The sequence below is a fragment of the Helianthus annuus genome, chromosome 3 (assembly GCF_002127325.2).
Source record: "Helianthus annuus cultivar XRQ/B chromosome 3, HanXRQr2.0-SUNRISE, whole genome shotgun sequence".
NCBI classification, from domain to species: domain Eukaryota; kingdom Viridiplantae; phylum Streptophyta; class Magnoliopsida; order Asterales; family Asteraceae; genus Helianthus; species Helianthus annuus.
Genome location: NC_035435.2, coordinates 166,059,245 through 166,080,343, shown reverse-complemented (window position 1 = coordinate 166,080,343; position 21,099 = coordinate 166,059,245). Strand labels below are relative to the sequence as shown.

The following is a 21,099-nucleotide window of genomic DNA, read 5'->3' as shown; positions in this document are numbered from 1 at the left end:
TGTTTTATGAAAGAATCATGTTTATCATATTAAATCCATATGAAATTAGACGCTTGTTACAAGTTGGTAATCAGAGCTTAAGGTTGTCAACAAAGTGTTCGGTTCAAGCTTGATCGATCGTCCGGTAAGAATTAATTAATTATTTTAGTAGACTTTATCTTATGTAAGAAATGAGATGTGAATTAATGTGCATGGGAAGAGCGTGTTAACACACTCAAACCCGGAAAGTGCACCAAATGTGAACAGTTAAAGCAAGTTACGAACTTGGCCAAACCAAAGCAAATAAAGCTATGTTATAAATGAAATGTTTAATGATTAATGTAAACATTTGAGTTTCAAGATGACGGAAAGAAACGATGATGATCCGGTGCCGACAAGCACCGAACAAATGAAAGAGATAATTGCCGAAGAAGTGGGGAAGGCAATTGAAGGTAGTCTATCCGGGTTTATAGACAAAATTCAAAACACGTTCTTGTCACTAGTCGAAGAACGAGTCAAAAGGTTGGAAGATAGTGTCAACCTCATGAAAGAGAAATTGGGAGAACGTAAAGGATGTTCGTACAAAGAGTTCATGGCGTGTAAACCGCCAATCTACAACAGGGAGGGCGACCCAATAAGATGCCAGAGATGGTTAAGCGATGTTGAAGGAGTGTTTGAAAGGACCCATTGTGACGTAAGTGACTTTGTTGCTTACGGAACGGGTCAGTTGAGGGGTCAAGCCAAAGATTGGTGGGACAACAAAAAGAAGGAAATAGGAGCCGAAGCGACGAGGATTATGACTTGGGATGAGTTTAAGGTGCCATTCCTTAAACACCATAGTCCCAAAGCGGTTATTAACAGGATCAAGGAAGAATTCATCCAGCTAAGACAAAAGGGTGAAACAATCGATAAGATCACGGGTATCTTTATGGATAAGCTGAGATTCTGTGACGAGTTGGTCACCACGGAAGAGCAGAAGATATACTACTATTACAACATGCTGAGTGCTGAATATCGGGAGTTCATGACTCCCTCAACGTATGAAACCCTCACAGAAATTATCAACACCGCCCAGGAGCGGGAAATCGAGTTAAAGAAACAGATTGAGAGGGGCGAGCGAAGGGCACCAGATGTGAATCCAAGCCCTACCAAGAAATCTCAAACTGTGGAATCGGGAAAGAAGATGGATGTTAAAGGCGGTTCGCCAAGTTGTAAAGTGTGTGGGAAAGGGCACAAGGGTGAGTGCCGTTTCAAAGACAAACCGTGCCCCATATGCGGTAAAATGGGGCACACGGCGTCTCTATGCCCGGGTAAAGTCTCGGTTTGCTACAAATGTTATCAGCCCGGATATAAAAAGTCCGAATGCCCAGACTTAGTTGGAAATAGAGATGTTAAAGAATCTCTAACAGAAGCTCCAAAGGCGAAGGCTAGGTCCTTCCAACTTACCGCGGCTGAAGCAAAGACAGAACCCGATGTGGTCTCAGGTATATTCACAATAAACTCAATTCCCGCACGTGTATTGTTTGATACGGGTGCGAATAAATCCTTCATTTCACATGGATTTATTCGACATCCTTCATTTGTATTGACAAAATTATCTGTGCCCTTAGAAGTTGAAATAGGGGACTACAAAAGTTTTATAGTTTGTGATGTTTGTCGAGGCTGCAAATTAAGCATCGATGATGAGGAATACTTGATAGATCTAATCCCTATGTCGATGGGGGAGTTTCAAGTAGTTGTTGGGATGGATTGGCTATCGCAGCACCACGCAAAGGTCGTGTGTTTTCATAAGGAGATAAAGCTAACATCTCCGAGCGGAAAACACGTCACCATCTATGGCGAAAAAGGAGGTAACCCTATAATATGCTCGATTTTGAAAGCTTACAAGCTCATGAAGCATGGATGTAAGGCGTTTATGATATATGCGAATGAGCCCGAGAAAGAGTCACTGAAGATAGGAGACGTACCGGTGGTACGTGATTTCGAAGATGTGTTTCCGGAAGATCTACCGGGGATACCGCCCGAGCGGGAGGTAGAGTTCGGAATCGAATTGGTTCCCGGCGCAAAACCCGTAGCAAAAGCACCATACCGACTTGCACCATCGGAACTACAAGAATTAATGTCGCAGATTCAAGACTTGCTCGATAAAGGATTCATAAGGCCGAGTGTGTCTCCTTGGGGCGCACCCGTGCTATTCGTGAAAAAGAAGGACGGAAGCATGCATATGTTTATCGATTACCGAGAGTTATATAAACTCACGGTAAAGAATCGATACCCGCTTCCGAGAATAGACGATCTATTCGACCAATTACAAGGTGCGAACTGGTTTTCAAAGATTGACCTTAGATCGGGGTATCACCAACTAAGGGTCAATGAGGAGGATGTACCGAAGACGGCTTTCCGCACGAGATACGGACATTATGAGTTCCTCGTGATGTCATTCGGGCTGACAAATGCACCCGCGGCTTTCATGGATCTCATGAACCGGGTTTGCAAGCCGATGTTGGATAAATCGGTAATCGTGTTTATTGACGATATTCTGGTATACTAAAAAAGTGAAGCTGAACATGCACATCACTTACAAGAGGTGTTAGAGACACTCAGACGAGAAAGACCGTATGCGAAGTTTTCAAAGTGCGCCTTTTAGTTACGAGAGGTGCAATTCCTTGGCCACATCATAAGTGCCAACGGAATACTAGTAGACCCGTCAAAGATTGAGGCCGTGTCGAGGTGGAATCCTCCGAAGAACCCCTCGGAAATTAGAAGTTTCTTAGGGCTCGCGGGATATTACAGGAGATTTATTCAAGACTTCTCCAAGATTGCATCACTGTTAACTAAGTTAACCCGGTAAGAAGAAAAGTTCAATTGGGGTGTCGAACAAGAAAGAGCGTTTCAAACGCTAAAAGAGAAGTTAACTCAAGCTCCGGTATTAACATTGCCGGACGGGGTCGAAGACTTGGTGGTTTATTCGGATGCCTCATTATCGGGACTCGGATGCATTTTGATGCAACGAGGCAAAGTTATAGCTTATGCCTCGAGGCAATTGAAGATACATGAAAAGAAATATCCCACGCACGATCTCGAATTGGTTGCGGTGGTATTTGCGTTAAAAATATGGAGGTTGTCACAACCCCCGATCCCTATCCCGGGAGCGGGCGGCCGTGAGCCAGTTTCGGTGGTATCCTGTTATTGTCTAATTTGGCAGCAGAATTTTTTATCAGGACCGTAGTTAGGAAATATTTTATCAGAGTATAATACCACATTTCCATATCATTAAACACATGGGTAAAACCCAAGTTTTTAATACACACATTTTCATAGGGATACACCCTATTTTATTGAATAAAAACATCTATTTTATTCTTAGGTAACTTTATTGCCACTTTTCCAAGCCTTCAGTGCTGTCTCGCTGGCTTCTATTTGGCTTTCACATTTTGTTACCTGAAATGCGTTTTAAAAACATTTTGTCAGTGGGAAATACTGGTGAGTGAATCCCAGTTTAATCAAGTTTAATAAAAACCATTACACAGCATTGAGGGCGATCTCGCAATTACATTTGTTTCCAACTTATAACAACTAACATCCATGGTACTGTCATACTCAACTTGTGGAAATGTTACTCCTTGACCAGGTGGTAACAAATTTTGTATACAAAACCCCAACATACTTATGATAATTGTATTCTTACAAATACTCAATAACTGCTTAATATATAATTAATCATGTGAGGTTTTGTAAAAACAGTTAACAAAAGGTTTACAAAAAGCGGATAAACTCACATTGCTGTCTTAGATTATCCGTAAGGGTTTCCTGATAACAATCTATAAATTACACAAATGCACGCGTGTTAGTATAATAACACAATTTAACATTAGTAATACCCTCCCCGAGACGGCATTCCAACGACTACCTCGGGCAGAACCATGACAGCCGTTACGGAACCCTAGATCAATCGGGCAGAGTATCTAATACGTCTCCAGGGGTTATGATACTTACATCGTAGCAGAACCTCGCTATTTAGGGGGGGGGGTATTAGACCCGAGTATAATGCCTACACTTTAGATTGAGAAAAGAAAACTGAACGAATTCGACTGAAGGCCCGATGCCTCCTTTTATAGGGGCTGATCTTGGGTTTCTCGCGGCCCGTGTAAATGTAGGCGAAGGCCTACGCGGCCCGCGTCAACGCTGGTCAACAACGTAGGTGATCCGGGTCATCTAGTAGGCTCGACACGATGATGACACGTGTCGGCCTGGGGTGGCCGCGTTCTTGGTCTCTCGCGGCCCGCGTAAGCTTAAGGGGTGGCTTACGCGGCCCGCCTAAACCCCTAAAATTCAATTTTTTATTATTTTTATTAATATTTAAGGTATTTGGGGCCCGTTTTCACGTATGGGGTGTATTTTGAGACATATTGGGATATTTTAAATATTTTTAGGGTGTCGGAAAATATTACGAGGGTGTCGGTTTACGTTAGGGTTGTTATAGAGGCACTACTTATATGGGGTAAAGTGCACCATATTCACCGATCACAAGAGCTTAAAATACTTCTTCGATCAGAAAGAGTTAAATATGCAACAGAGGCGATGGTTAGAAACGGTGAAGGATTTCGACTGTGAAATACACTACCATTCCGGAAAGGCAAATGTGGTGGCGGATGCTCTGAGCAGAAAAGCGGACTATGTCCCAATACGAGTAAGGTCGATGCAGCTTGTGGTGACCTCGGGTATACTTGAACGTATCCGAGAAGCGCAAGTAGAAGTAGTGAAAGAGGAGAACTGGAAGAAGGAAAGAATAATCAGCCAGTTAAAAGATTTGTCGGATGGAAAGAACGGGTTGAAGACTCGATCCGGGAGAGTATGTGTCACACCCCGATTTCCACGTGTATCACCGGTGGGCCCGGTGGGGGATTATCGTGACGTAGTTGGCAACAATATAGTCAAACCACAATATATAAATGCACAGCGGAAGCATAAAGATAAATATTATCCAACCATTTATTGTAATATCGAGTGTATCACATATAGTTGAATAGTATCCACAGGAGGGATCAAAAATAAATAAAAATGTTGTTCAACAGATAAGACATCAAGCTTGCGAGACTTCTTAAGATGCTAAGGAGCTATTGCCAGCCGATTTCGTGTAGTACCTGCACTTAATCTTTTTGGGGAAAATACGTCAGTTTACACTGGTAAATACATTCAACCGACACTTTTGTAAAATGTTTATTTAAAATTGATTTGAATGCACGAGGCACAAACTCTTTTATAACTTGGGAGAATTATTTAAAATTATAATCTTGTGAACGAATTACATGTTCCTTTTATGCGTTCAGTAGCCCGGATCTAGTCCGGGTTAAAGATCAATAGACACACCACTTTGCGTAAAACCGTGGTGGGTAAACCAACGGCTACGTCTTTCATAATATAGACATAATACCGGGTGTACGCCTACACCCGGGTGTCGAGGTCGTGGCCATTTCGTAAAATGATGCCTAGGATATCCGGGACATGGTCATTAACCCCCCAAAGGCTTTTAAGTAACAAGACTGTTTAAATGAGCCGATCAAATTATTCAATTAACCACCTAAGCGATGGAAGATTTGATGCTCAATCAAGCGGTATTTTATATACCGTAACCCAAGCCCGTGTAAGGGAAAATAAGTTAAAAGTATTTACCTTTGCAAGTATTGTCCTTAATCGGTTAAATCACAGATATCTTTTACTGGGGCTCCTATTCTGGAACGAAGGTTTTAAAATAACCTATTAGAATCCTAACGGGTCTTTATATTAGCCGTAGCCTAGACCGGTTAGTTTCGAGGGATAGATACGGTTTAATCGCGTGAAAGGCGAAAACCGAGAATGGAATGTGATTCTGACCCAACAAGTTCGGAGACTTTTTTTAAGCGGGTTTAATATTCACATTCTGAATCTTGGGTCAAAATGATATGGTTTGACCCGTATCGGCTAATTTATGTAAACTAGTTACATAAGCCGAACCGTGCGCGCAATAGGCGCAACGGGTATCCGTGGGAGTCCTACACTGATTCCCTAAGTTAATATACTTTAAAGAGGTTGTGGTATCAGTAGGATACCTTCCATAATGCCCGTAACGAGTTTTAGTTTATTATACGCCCCGTAGGGGTTTTCCGGTCATTTTAAAGACTTTAAAAGGGATTTCTGAGTTCTACAGGAAACCTGAGTTTCCCGATCAGTTTAATAAGTGTAAATACTTTATTTATTAATTAAAATCAGTAGCAACTGGAATCGGGTCAAAAGACCTTGTAGAACTCGAGTTTTGGCCGAAAAGGGCATATTCGGTATTTACCGAACCGTAGCCATAACCGCAGGTTATGAGCAGGTTAAAATTAATTAAAAATCTTTAAAAATCCCAAAATATTATTTTACTATAGTGAGTAATAGTTTTGGTGACAAAATCTTGGTTTAGGTAGGCGTTATGCTAATTGTGCCGTTTATTACAAAAGTTTCTTATAAATGCGCTATTTAGCATAACTCCCATTCTAGACCTCGGATTGGCGTGAAACTTTAGGGACATGCTTAGAATTTAGTAAGCAAGGTTATGGTCCCTTCACGTGTCCGAAATACTCGTTTTATTTTAAAAAGGCGTTATGGTCAACTTTTAAGTAATTAACGGAAATGCGTAAAAGACTCGGACAAACAACGAACCGGTCACAGAGGGTGACACCATCACGTGACCTGGTCCTAAGAGAGTCCTAAGGCATATCTACATTGTATTAAAACGGGTCAGAACTGAAGTCAAAGCAAAAGTCAAACTTTTGCGACATTCGGCTCCGAACCGGGTCAATATAGCAAATGGTCGGATCAAACATGCTTAGACGAGTTTATATACTTATTATCATGTTTTATGATCATCAAAACAGGTTTCATAGCATATACATTACAGATTATGTACAAAATCGCAAAATGGCTTTCTGTTGACTTTTTAAGTGCACGTTTGACTCGCCATTTGAATTAGTTAGAGTGGTGATCAGGGGGAACCCTTTCAGAGGTTTATTATCCACATAAACACCAACACATAACTACTTTTGATTCGACAATTCACTGGACCATTCGTGATTTATCTCAAAGTCAATCGTTAGTTACGACGGATTGACTTTTAGGCTAAACTAAGCAAAAACAAAGTCACAGAAGGTTTGGCTTACTTACAGAGACTTGTGCACGACTTAGAAATGCTAGAAGAAGACTTGGGAGCTTCAGAAATGAGCAGGAGGTGTGTTTTGAGGTGTGGTGAACATATGCACAATGTAGCCTATTTATAGTGAAAGAAAGGCCTTTAGATCCTTACAACTCAGCCTACAAGTGAGTATGGATGATGGGCAGGTGGCCTAGAGTGCTATGGGTCGAGTAGGGGGCACCCATGCTTCATTGATTGTTCACAATTTCGTTTTGAAGCCAAATCATTGAATCTGCCCATACATTCTGCATCTGTATGTCCCACGCGGCCCGTGTTAAGGTTTCATGTATCTTGGTCGCGGGTCGCCTGAGTTCTAATATCAGGATGCGTATAAACAGATGGCTCGCGGCCCGCGTTAACTTAACCATATCTCTTACGCGGCCCGCGTTAGGTTAAATTTTCAAGATTTCTAAATCTTTTATAATCATTGCGAAATCTTTGCAATTAATAACGAAATCTTTGGTAATTAATAACCTGACCTTTCGGGTTTGAAGGGGTAACTTTGCGATTTGGCCCTTGATTATTTACAACTAAGGGCCTCGTGTTATTTACCCGCATTGTTAAGTCCCCGGTTATCTTGTTAGTTATTCAGAAAGCCTTAACTTTCATTGTTGACGCTTTTAACCCTTCTCGTACGAATTTGATCATAACTTTCTCGTTTTAAAACGGAACTTCGCGGAATATATACAGTATATTCTAGTGAGTGTATTTTACTGTTACAAAGCCTCGGGTACGTCAAAGGGTCACTCAGAGGTATAATTAAACATGTTGACACAGTTAACCCCTGTAGCTTGTAATCTCTCACTTTCTTCTGCGTTTCGCTTCCGTACGATCCATGATTTATTCGTGGGAGTCCTACACTGATTCCCTAAGTTAATATACTTTAAAGAGGTTGTGGTATCAGTAGGATACCTTCCATAATGCCCGTAACGAGTTTTAGTTTATTATACGCCCCGTAGGGGTTTTCCGGTCATTTTAAAGACTTTAAAAGGAATTTCTGAGTTCTACAGGAAACCTGAGTTTCCCGATCAGTTTAATAAGTGTAAATACTTTATTTATTAATTAAAATCAGTAGCAACTGGAATCGGGTCAAAAGACCTTGTAGAACTCGAGTTTTGGCCGAAAAGGGCATATTCGGTATTTACCGAACCGTAGCCATAACCGCAGGTTATGAGCAGGTTAAAATTAATTAAAAATCTTTAAAAATCCCAAAATATTATTTTACTATAGTGAGTAATAGTTTTGGTGACAAAATCTTGGTTTAGGTAGGCGTTATGCTAATTGTGCCGTTTATTACAAAAGTTTCTTATAAATGCGCTATTTAGCATAACTCCCATTCTAGACCTCGGATTGGCGTGAAACTTTAGGGACATGCTTAGAATTTAGTAAGCAAGGTTATGGTCCCTTCACGTGTCCGAAATACTCGTTTTATTTTAAAAAGGCGTTATGGTCAACTTTTAAGTAATTAACGGAAATGCGTAAAAGACTCGGACAAACAACGAACCGGTCACAGAGGGTGACACCATCACGTGACCTGGTCCTAAGAGAGTCCTAAGGCATATCTACATTGTATTAAAACGGGTCAGAACTGAAGTCAAAGCAAAAGTCAAACTTTTGCGACATTCGGCTCCGAACCGGGTCAATATAGCAAATGGTCGGATCAAACATGCTTAGACGAGTTTATATACTTATTATCATGTTTTATGATCATCAAAACAGGTTTCATAGCATATACATTACAGATTATGTACAAAATCGCAAAATGGCTTTCTGTTGACTTTTTAAGTGCACGTTTGACTCGCCATTTGAATTAGTTAGAGTGGTGATCAGGGGGAACCCTTTCAGAGGTTTATTATCCACATAAACACCAACACATAACTACTTTTGATTCGACAATTCACTGGACCATTCGTGATTTATCTCAAAGTCAATCGTTAGTTACGACGGATTGACTTTTAGGCTAAACTAAGCAAAAACAAAGTCACAGAAGGTTTGGCTTACTTACAGAGACTTGTGCACGACTTAGAAATGCTAGAAGAAGACTTGGGAGCTTCAGAAATGAGCAGGAGGTGTGTTTTGAGGTGTGGTGAACATATGCACAATGTAGCCTATTTATAGTGAAAGAAAGGCCTTTAGATCCTTACAACTCAGCCTACAAGTGAGTATGGATGATGGGCAGGTGGCCTAGAGTGCTATGGGTCGAGTAGGGGGCACCCATGCTTCATTGATTGTTCACAATTTCGTTTTGAAGCCAAATCATTGAATCTGCCCATACATTCTGCATCTGTATGTCCCACGCGGCCCGTGTTAAGGTTTCATGTATCTTGGTCGCGGGTCGCCTGAGTTCTAATATCAGGATGCGTATAAACAGATGGCTCGCGGCCCGCGTTAACTTAACCATATCTCTTACGCGGCCCGCGTTAGGTTAAATTTTCAAGATTTCTAAATCTTTTATAATCATTGCGAAATCTTTGCAATTAATAACGAAATCTTTGGTAATTAATAACCTGACCTTTCGGGTTTGAAGGGGTAACTTTGCGATTTGGCCCTTGATTATTTACAACTAAGGGCCTCGTGTTATTTACCCGCATTGTTAAGTCCCCGGTTATCTTGTTAGTTATTCAGAAAGCCTTAACTTTCATTGTTGACGCTTTTAACCCTTCTCGTACGAATTTGATCATAACTTTCTCGTTTTAAAACGGAACTTCGCGGAATATATACAGTATATTCTAGTGAGTGTATTTTACTGTTACAAAGCCTCGGGTACGTCAAAGGGTCACTCAGAGGTATAATTAAACATGTTGACACAGTTAACCCCTGTAGCTTGTAATCTCTCACTTTCTTCTGCGTTTCGCTTCCGTACGATCCATGATTTATTCGTTTGAAGGTACTAGCATCGTTTAGGGTTGCTATACAGTATACTTACCCTTGTTTGACATTTATAACCCTCGAATTTACATACTTTCAAGGTTTGTCAACATTAGTCCTTTATTTAATATTAAATGCCACGTGTAAACTCAAGACACGTGTCAATACATTATTGGACACAAAATTTCGAGGTGTTACATCCTCACCCCCTTAAAATAAATCTCGACCCGAGATTTACTCAAACAAATAGGGATATTTCTCTTTGTTCGGGAGGAGAGAAACGTGGTTGTGGCGCCTGTTGCGGAACTGGAGGTTTGGGAGGTGCTGGATACCCATGAGCTGAGTAGTCCGGTACTCCCATGTTTCCAAGAGCTCCGTCGGGATAGCGGGCATTATACTTAGCCGCTACCACATATGGGTCGCGCTCATAGTTGTAGTTGTAATGTGCTTGTGATGACGGTTCGAACGGGTTGTAAGCCGACGGACCCATGTATGCAGGTATTGGGTGGTCATACCCAAATGGTGGCGAAGTTGGTGCAGCTGGTGCGGAGTTCGCCTCCTGTACAGGACTTGAAGGTCCTTCTTCTTGGAGTGGCGGGTAGTGGCTACTACTAGAGTGTCGAGGGGTGCTGAAGTGGAATTCCCCTCCTCGGGTGGACATACGAGCATTTGTCCTCCTACGCCTTAGCGGCTCAGGCATTACTGGCTGTACCGGTGGCGGAGGTGGTGGCGTAACTGCCACGAAACGTGAATCCTCGGAGGGATCTCGCGGATGTTGCGGCTGTTGTGATGTCTGTGGCGTGTGGTACCACTCGTGTTGATTAAACAACGCCATGAAGCTATCTGGTCCCTGATAGGGTGTACCATGAAAGGATGACCCATCAGAGATTTCTATTGGATGCGTGGGCGTACCACGAGCAGGTTCTGTCGGATCAGTATCCTCGTCCATATGATCTTCGGAGAAGTAATCTTGTGGTCCTAACGGAACAAAGCCTGAAGGTTCCTGGATGTAGTCAGCTGGATTAAACTGACCTCTGAAGTATGGAGTAGGGTCGTCAAAATTTCAGTGTGATACCGAACGCTGTAGAGGTATGTAGGAGGGTTGCGGGTTGTTGGGATCATTTTCGGAATTTGGCCCGAATGAGTGCCGGTATGATGGCGTCGAGCTATGCGAGGTGGAATGCCTTGCAGGTTCATAAAGGTCTCTTCGCCTTTGCGGTTCTTCACTCCTTGTGGTCGAAGGAGCTCGTGTATTTGAAGGTCCAGCTTCGTGATCGTTGTGAGTAACGATCTCTCCTCTGCCTCTTCTTCCCCTTCCTTTTCCTCGGAAAATCACTGGCGGCATATTTCCTGCTTTTTAAAACTTTAAATACCATAATAAAAGAAAAGACAAACTTGGAATAATAATTCGAATTTGTCCTAAGTTCTTGTCTAGACTCAAGTATGTGCAATTGTGTCACTGAGATTAAACACATTAGGATAGTGTTTAATTCACTCAATGTTGGCTCTGATACCAACCTGTCACACCCCGATTTCCACGTGTATCACCGGTGGGCCCGGTGGGGGATTATCGCGACGTAGTTGGCAACAATATAGTCAAACCACAATATATAAATGCACAGCGGAAGCATAAAGATAAATATTATCCAACCATTTATTGTAATATCGAGTGTATCACATATAGTTGAATAGTATCCACAGGAGGGATCAACAATAAATAAAAATGTTGTTCAACAGATAAGACATCAAGCTTGCGAGACTTCTTAAGATGCTAAGGAGCTATTGCCAGCCGATTTCGTGTAGTACCTGCACTTAATCTTTTTGGGGAAAATACGTCAGTTTACACTGGTAAATACATTCAACCGACACTTTTGTAAAATGTTTATTTAAAATTGATTTGAATGCACGAGGCACAAACTCTTTTATAACTTGGGAGAATTATTTAAAATTATAATCTTGTGAACGAATTACATGTTCCTTTTATGCGTTCAGTAGCCCAGATCTAGTCCGGGTTAAAGATCAATAGACACACCACTTTGCGTAAAACCGTGGTGGGTAAACCAACGGCTACGTCTTTCATAATATAGACATAATACCGGGTGTACGCCTACACCCGGGTGTCGAGGTCGTGGCCATTTCGTAAAATGATGCCTAGGATATCCGGGACATGGTCATTAACCCCCCAAAGGCTTTTAAGTAACAAGACTGTTTAAATGAGCCGATCAAATTATTCAATTAACCACCTAAGCGATGGAAGATTTGATGCTCAATCAAGCGGTATTTTATATACCGTAACCAAGCCCGTGTAAGGGAAAATAAGTTAAAAGTATTTACCTTTGCAAGTATTGTCCTTAATCGGTTAAATCACAGATATCTTTTACTGGGGCTCCTATTCTGGAACGAAGGTTTTAAAATAACCTATTAGAATCCTAACGGGTCTTTATATTAGCCGTAGCCTAGACCGGTTAGTTTCGAGGGATAGATACGGTTTAATCGCGTGAAAGGCGAAAACCGAGAATGGAATGTGATTCTGACCCAACAAGTTCGGAGACTTGTTTTAAGCGGGTTTAATATTCACATTCTGAATCTTGGGGTCAAAATGATATGGTTTGACCCGTATCGGCTAATTTATGTAAACTAGTTACATAAGCCGAACCGTGCGCGCAATAGGCGCAACGGGTATCCGTGGGAGTCCTACACTGATTCCCTAAGTTAATATTCTTTAAAGAGGTTGTGGTATCAGTAGGATACCTTCCATAATGCCCGTAACGAGTTTTAGTTTATTATACGCCCCGTAGGGGTTTTCCGGTCATTTTAAAGACTTTAAAAGGGCTTTCTGAGTTCTACAGAAAACCTGAGTTTCCCGATCAGTTTAATAAGTGTAAAATACTTTATTTATTAATTAAAATCAGTAGCAACTGGAATCGGGTCAAAAGACCTTGTAGAACTCGAGTTTTGGCCGAAAAGGGCATATTCGGTATTTACCGAACCGTAGCCATAACCGCAGGTTATGAGCAGGTTAAAATTAATTAAAAATCTTTAAAAATCCCAAAATATTATTTTACTACAGTGAGTAAAATTTTTGGTGACGAAATCTTGGTTTAGGTAGGCGTTATGCTAATTGCGCCGTTTATTACAAAAGTTTCTTATAAATGCGCTATTTAGCATAACTCCCATTCTAGACCTCGGATTGGCGTGAAACTTTAGGGACATGCTTAGAATTTAGTAAGCAAGGTTATGGTCCCTTCACGTGTCCGAAATACTCGTTTTATTTTAAAAAGGCGTTATGGTCAACTTTTAAGTAATTAACGGAAATGCGTAAAAGACTCGGAGAAACAACGAACCGGTCACAGAGGGTGACACCATCACGTGACCTGGTCCTAAGAGAGTCCTAAGGCATATCTACATTGTATTAAAACGGGTCAGAACTGAAGTCAAAGCAAAAGTCAAACTTTTGCGACATTCGGCTCCGAACCGGGTCAATATAGCAAATGGTCGGATCAAACATGCTTAGACGAGTTTATATACTTATTATCATGTTTTATGATCATCAAAACAGGTTTCATAGCATATACATTACAGATTATGTACAAAATCGCAAAATGGCTTTCTGTTGACTTTTTAAGTGCACGTTTGACTCGCCATTTGAATTAGTTAGAGTGGTGATCAGGGGGAACCCTTTCAGAGGTTTATTATCCACATAAACACCAACACATAACTACTTTTGATTCGACAATTCACTGGACCATTCGTGATTTATCTCAAAGTCAATCGTTAGTTACGACGGATTGACTTTTAGGCTAAACTAAGCAAAAACAAAGTCACAGAAGGTTTGGCTTACTTACAGAGACTTGTGCACAACTTAGGAATGCTAGAAGAAGACTTGGGAGCTTCAGAAATGAGCAGGAGGTGTGTTTTGAGGTGTGGTGAACATATGCACAATGTAGCCTATTTATAGTGAAAGAAAGGCCTTTAGATCCTTACAACTCAGCCTACAAGTGAGTATGGATGATGGGCAGGTGGCCTAGAGTTCTATGGGTCGAGTAGGGGGCACCCATGCTTCATTGATTGTTCACAATTTCGTTTTGAAGCCAAATCATTGAATCTGCCCATACATTCTGCATCTGTATGTCCCACGCGGCCCGTGTTAAGGTTTCATGTATCTTGGTCGCGGGTCGCCTGAGTTCTAATATCAGGATGCGTATAAACAGATGGCTCGCGGCCCGCGTTAACTTAACCATATCTCTTACGCGGCCCGCGTTAGGTTAAATTTTCAAGATTTCTAAATCTTTTATAATCATTGCGAAATCTTTGCAATTAATAACGAAATCTTTGGTAATTAATAACCTGACCTTTCGGGTTTGAAGGGGTAACTTTGCGATTTGGCCCTTGATTATTTACAACTAAGGGCCTCGTGTTATTTACCCGCATTGTTAAGTCCCCGGTTATCTTGTTAGTTATTCAGAAAGCCTTAACTTTCATTGTTGACGCTTTTAACCCTTCTCGTACGAATTTGATCATAACTTTCTCGTTTTAAAACGGAACTTCGCGGAATATATACAGTATATTCTAGTGAGTGTATTTTACTGTTACAAAGCCTCGGGTACGTCAAAGGGTCACTCAGAGGTATAATTAAACATGTTGACACAGTTAACCCCTGTAGCTTGTAATCTCTCACTTTCTTCTGCGTTTCGCTTCCGTACGATCCATGATTTATTCGTTTGAAGGTACTAGCATCGTTTAGGGTTGCTATACAGTATACTTACCCTTGTTTGACATTTATAACCCTCGAATTTACATACTTTCAAGGTTTGTCAACATTAGTCCTTTATTTAATATTAAATGCCATGTGTAAACTCAAGACACGTGTCAATACATTATTGGACACAAAATTTCGAGGTGTTACATCCTCACCCCCTTAAAATAAATCTCGACCCGAGATTTACTCAAACAAATAGGGATATTTCTCTTTCATCGTGGATTCAACTTCCCACGTGAATTCGGGACCTCTCCGGGCATCCCATTTAACCTTAACTATTGGCACATGTTTTCTTCGGAGCTTTTTCAACTGTCGGTCTTCAATCGACAAAGGCTTCTCCACAAACTTCAAGCTCTCATCTATATGCACATCTGTGTGTGGGATCACCAATGATTCATCAGCGAAGCACTTCTTTAGATTGCAGATGTGGAACACATTGTGAATTCCATTGAGCTCTTCTGGTAAGTTCAATTTATAGGCAACTGACCTGACACGTTCGATAACCTCGAAAGGTCCTATGTATCTCGGGCTCAGTTTACCCTTCTTACCGAAACGCATCACCCCCTTCCAGGGTCATACTTTTAGTAGCACTTTTTCACCTACCTCGAAGTGAAAATCCTTACGCTTTGGATCAGCGTAGCTTTTCTGCCTATCACGGGCAGCCTTGAGACGTTCCCGAATCTGGACAATCTTGTCCGTTGTTTCGAAAACTATCTCTGGTCCAGATAATTGGACCTCTCCCACTTCCGCCCAACAAACAGGCGATCTACACTTCCTTCCGTATAATGCCTCGAAAGGCGCAGCCTTTATGCTGGTATGGTAGCTATTGTTGTAGGAGAATTCGATTAGGGGTAGGTTCTTATCCCAATTACCACCTAAATCGATAGCACATGCTCGCAACATGTCTTCTAACGTTTGAATAGTACGCTCACTCTGGCCGTCTGTCTGAGGATGGTAAGCCATACTAAAGTTCAAACGTGTGCCCAAAGATTGTTGGAAACTCTTCCAGAAATGAGACGTGTATCTAGTATCTCGATCAGAGATAATAGACACAGGTATGCCATTTAAGGCGACAATCTTATCAACATATAACTGGGCCAATGTATCGGAGCTATAAGTCTCCTTAATGGGTAAGAAATGAGCTGACTTAGTCAGTCGATCGACTATAACCCATATTGTGTCGTTTTCTTTGCTCGTTTTTGGTAACTTGGTGATAAAATCCATAGTTACACACTCCCATTTCCATTCAGGAAGTTCAGGCTGTTGTAGCAGGCCAGATGGCTTTTGATGCTCAGCCTTGACTTGCGCACAAGTCAAGCATTTGGCTACATAAGCGGCTACAGACTTTTTCAAGCCTATCCACCAATAGTTTGCCTTTAAATCCTGATACATTTTACCTGCTCCAGGATGGACAGAATATTTGGAACTATGGGCTTTCTGGAGGATAACATCTCGTAGTCCTCCATAAATAGGAACCCATATCCGCCCATTCAATCTCAAAAGTCCATCCTTGTGAAGAGTTAACTGCTCCTCAGTTACTCCTAACCTTTCCTTAGGATAATTAGCTTCTAACACAGCCTCTCGCTGTGCAGCCAATATCCTTTCGATCAAGTTATTCTTGACTTCAATGCTCTTAGCATTGATTCGGATGGGTTTCATCCTTTCTTTCCGGCTCAGGGCATCAGCGACTACATTCGCCTTGCCGGGATGGTATATGATCTCACAGTCATAATCATTTAAGGTTTCCATCCAACGGCGTTGCCTCATGTTTAGCTCCTTCTGATTGAATAAATGTTGAAGGCTCTTGTGATCTGAATAGATCACAAACTTGATTTCGTATAGATAATGCCTCCACAGTTTTAGTGCGAATACAACGGCACCCAACTCCAAGTCATGGGTGGTGTAATTCTTTTCGTGCACCTTTAACTGTCGTGAAGCATAGGCAATCACCTTGCCTTTCTGCATGAGCACACACCCCATGCCAGTGTGTGACGCGTCGCAGTAAACTACGAACTCTTCTGTACCTTCCGGTAGCGTCAACACAGGAGCGTTGCTCAGCCTTTGTTTTAAAATATCAAAGGATTCTTGCTGCTTAGGGCCCCAAATAAACTTTTCCTTCTTCTTGGTTAGAGAAGTTAAGGGCGCAGCAATCCTTGAAATTCTCAATGAATCTTCTGTAGTATCCTGCCAACCCCAGGAAACTACGGATCTCTGTGGGCGTCTTTGGCTCTTGCCAGTTCATGACCGCCTCTACCTTTGCGGGATCCACCTGGATACCACGCTCGCTTACGACATGTCCAAGAAATTGGACTTCTCGTAGCCAGAATTCACATTTAGAGAATTTGGCATAGAGTTTCTCACGATGCAGCAATTTAAGAATACATCGTAGGTGTTTCTCATGGTCAGCTTTGTTCTTTGAATAGATAAGAATGTCGTCGATGAATACGATGACGAATTTGTCTAAATACGGCTTGCAGACGCGATTCATGAGATCCATGAACGCAGCCGGTGCATTTGTGAGCCCAAAAGGTATCACTAGGAACTCGTAGTGACCGTAGCGAGTCCTAAATGCTGTTTTGTGTACGTCTTCATCTCGGACCTTCAGCTGATGGTAGCCCGACCTGTAAGTCCAGAATCACTACAATTGGATATCAAACACTAATCAAAGCGCGGAATACTGAGAAAAGTGTTAAGAACAAGAACAGTCAATCTCTTATAACCAAAGTGCACACGGTTTCTAGAGAACCGTCTGGTACACCAACACAGAAATCAAAAAATATGAAGAACCTCTCTAAAAATGTCTCAAAATTGTCTAACCTAATAATGACCTAGGCTCACCCTATTTATAGTTACATAGGGTGGCCTAGTTACAAGTTGGGCCAAGCCCAATGCACAATATTACTAACCAATCAAGAGCCCAAATCACTAATTAGCCCACATGGCTTATTCCATTACTATCTAACCCACTACAAGGCTAAGCCCAATAGCCTATAATTGTGTTTGATAAAGATAGGCGTAAACCTACACCATTATAGGGCCTTACAATATCCCCCTAGGTTTATGCTGTCTTTATCAAACTGTTGTCTTCATCATGAATCCGTGGGAAGATGCTTTATCTATTAATCTTCAAACTTGGGCTCGTTGTTCTTCTTAATCACGATCAGCTTTGCTTGAAAAACTTGTTGAAAAGAATGCAAGCGGAGGATTCTCAGCAACTCTTTTCTTTGTCAATGTCTTCTATTTCAAGCAGGTTCACAGGTACTTCTTCACATGTACTATCACTGTCAGACGATGACTTGTATCTGGTTCTTCTGACTCAGGTACATCTTGCTATTCTGATGCTTCAAGCTTTGTCAGCAACCAACAGCATCTTAATCTTCAACAACCCCTGTTTCTTGATTTAAGTTTTTTTTTTTTAAATTCTGCACATACTCAGAAATTCATAAGCAAACAATTTTGTGCAACAGAGGGAAATACCACGTGAACACTCAGTACACCCAAGTATTTGTACCCGGATTTCACAATTCAAATTTCATTCAATTTATGATGATTAGTCAAATCTTCAAGAACGGTTATATTTTTAAGTCAAAGAAAACAAATAACCACTCTATTTTTGGATTTTTGATTTTATAAAAACTAATAATATAAACTAAAACATAAATAAACAAAGAAACGAATTACACAATTATACAAATTTCAATGGGATCAAAATTCGTTCTCAGGCAGACTAAGGAACACTTTTCAGTACGAGCCTAATCAAACCAGTCCATGCGATTGCCAATATGTTTGTCCACTTAAACTTTAACGCTCAACTTTCAATTTTTCAACTTCGTGATATGCTTAAGGTAATATTATACTATTATACCCGTTTGTCCCATTCCAAGGCATACCCCCGCGATCAAGGTAAGCACAACGATTCATCATAGCAGGTGAGTATACTGATGTCATCCTTTAAGATACCCTGACTGTGTCTAGGTCTGCATATAATCTGTTTTATCATGTTTTGATTTCTTAACAATGAACACCCAAACAAATACTAATCAAATCCCAGAAATATAAACAGCACACTCTATCATGCAAGTATCTTCCCTACCACATATTTCACAAGTTCAATCCAGATTTCTGAAATCTTAACTGGGAGTAGGTTGAGAAGAGAACAGAATAGATCTTTTGCAGAGATGGTATAATATACAGATCAAATGAGTTTTTCTCAGTTTGATATAGGTTTCTTGGGTTTCTTTTGGGCACTTGAGGGCCTCTTTCGGGTGTATTAGATCTATAGCGCGACAACGTACAGCTAGGTCAGCATGTATCTGGATGCAGCAGAAGCTGTCGTTGCCTAGCACCTCCAGGTCAGCATATATCTGGATGCAGCAGAGGAGGTACACGACTTTTTTCAGAGAAGATTTCAGAATCAGATCAAAATTGTGTGTATCGGGACAACATACAGACATTCAAATAGAAATGAGCTAATTCCAAGTGACTTTCTTTCCTGGGGTCATGTACAATTTTAGTTCTAAACAGAAGGACAGCCAAGATATCCCCGGGTGATTCAACAATATAAAGACCCGAAACCTCAGATGTTGGCTATCTATCAACGCAAGATTTAAGACCGTAAAATCATACGCCATTAGTATGTTACCCACATGGTACATAGTTCGTTCTGTTTGTATCACTTAGTATCTTTTATCATTTTGAGCGTCAAGCCTATCGACATATCGCAGTAGATCCTAGTCTTTTCAGCTATGACACCTTACATGTGTTAGTCAAACCCTTTAACACGAACATTTATTTCACTTCCCATGAATGCAACAAAATATTTTTGATTTTTCTATTTTTCTCATTTTTTTTATATTTTCTCATTTTCACTATTTACAGATGGATACGTTTAGATATCCCCCTAAATTTGTGCGTAAATCTTACGCGCAAATTTACCTAAACAACGAAAACGTATGTACAAAGAGAAACACACAAGAAAATGTAAATATTTTTGTTGTTTTTGCATAACCGTTCCATCATAAGATTTAAGACTGATCAATATTGAAATTAGAATATGAAATTCAAATTTGTACCTTTTCGCTGATCTTGTCTTACCTCTCTTATCTCCTTCAAACGAAACATATCAACTGTAAAGAATTAAAACTTATTGCTACAGTGAAATGTTACCCGTTATGTCTCTGGAACAACCGCTATCAACATCCAAGGATTGTCAACAGCTCCTCCTTGGTTGTCCCTAAAAAGTAAGGAGATTAGTAAGACATTGGTACCCAGGCCATCGTGGTCCTGGGTATTCCAGAAGCATCAACGTAAGACACTTCTCGAAAGCACATGCCCCCTTTAGATTCAAGGACTGGTGATGTTGCTGCTTTATGTTTTGCCTTCCAAACTTGTTTAGGCTTCTCTAATTTCTGAGGAGCCTTGGACAAAACAGTTTGCTTTTCAACCTTTTTGTTTTTCAAAACTTGTTTCGGTTTCAAAGCATGTTTCCTTTTTGCTTTTGCAGCATTCCAGTCCCCATCAGATGGTTTAACCTGGGGATACTTATTCATCATTGCCTTTGGTTTTTCAACCTTCATTGGCTTGGAATAAGATCTGTCCCGTGGTGTAACCTTCAGATGTTGTGTATAATACGGCACGTAGGGACGATGTGTACAGTTTCTTGCAATGTGACCGGGTATGCCGCAGTTGTAGCAAGTCTGCTTCTTTACATAAGGGGCATATCCCGATCCATTCCATCCAACTGATGCTGGATTTGAGTTATAAGGCTTGTTGGATGATTTGTTTGCAGACTTTTCAACCTTTCTACCCTGCTTCTTATGTCCCTGTCTGCAACAGTTAGCACATTCACTTTTAGGGTTAGCATTTTCATTTCTAATTGTTTGCTTTGGAGGCACATATTTGTTTGAAGGGCCTCTCAAAGCTGGCTCAGAAACAGCCTTTCTCACATATGGAGGGGCATCAGCAGACAAATTTGATGTTTTTGAACAAACATCGTTACCCTTTTGGCAAACAACATCATCATCCTCAACCCAATCCTCTACTATTACCTCATCTGCACATGAAGTAGAGGCATCAGTAATATTCACACATTTAAAATCAGGGACTGGCCTTGTTATTTCAACTTCAGCTGTTTTGGGCTCAGTCACTGTTTCACTGGTTGATTCAGCTGAACCACCTGAGTTACATTCCTTTTGTAGTGGCTCTGCTGAATCCTCTTCTGCTGAGTCAGCTGCTTCAGAAGACTCACAACTGGATTCACTAGATTCTATTGATTCCAATTTCT

At 41.0% G+C, this 21,099-nt stretch overlaps 1 protein-coding gene across 1 annotated transcript; it reads left to right on the top strand.

Annotated features, from left to right (window-relative positions):
* The first annotated feature begins 523 nt into the window (after positions 1–523).
* Positions 524–18,220, top strand: LOC110932467. Its single transcript, XM_022175799.1, has 3 exons — positions 524–1,463; positions 1,590–1,951; positions 18,137–18,220. The coding sequence occupies exons 1-3, from the start codon at positions 524–526 to the stop codon at positions 18,218–18,220; spliced, it is 1,386 nt and encodes a 461-aa protein (XP_022031491.1).
* Positions 18,221–21,099: the final 2,879 nt, after the last annotated feature.

Bases quoted from the DNA above. Each gene is read 5' to 3' on its own strand.
- LOC110932467 (XM_022175799.1), top strand. From the start codon at position 524: ATGAAAGAGAAATTGGGAGAACGTAAAGGATGTTCGTACAAAGAGTTC. The intron at 1,464-1,589 runs GTATATTCACAA...CTGTGCCCTTAG, and splicing joins AGAACCCGATGTGGTCTCAG to AAGTTGAAATAGGGGACTAC. The intron at 1,952-18,136 runs GTACGTGATTTC...CTTCTGACTCAG, and splicing joins AGATAGGAGACGTACCGGTG to GTACATCTTGCTATTCTGAT.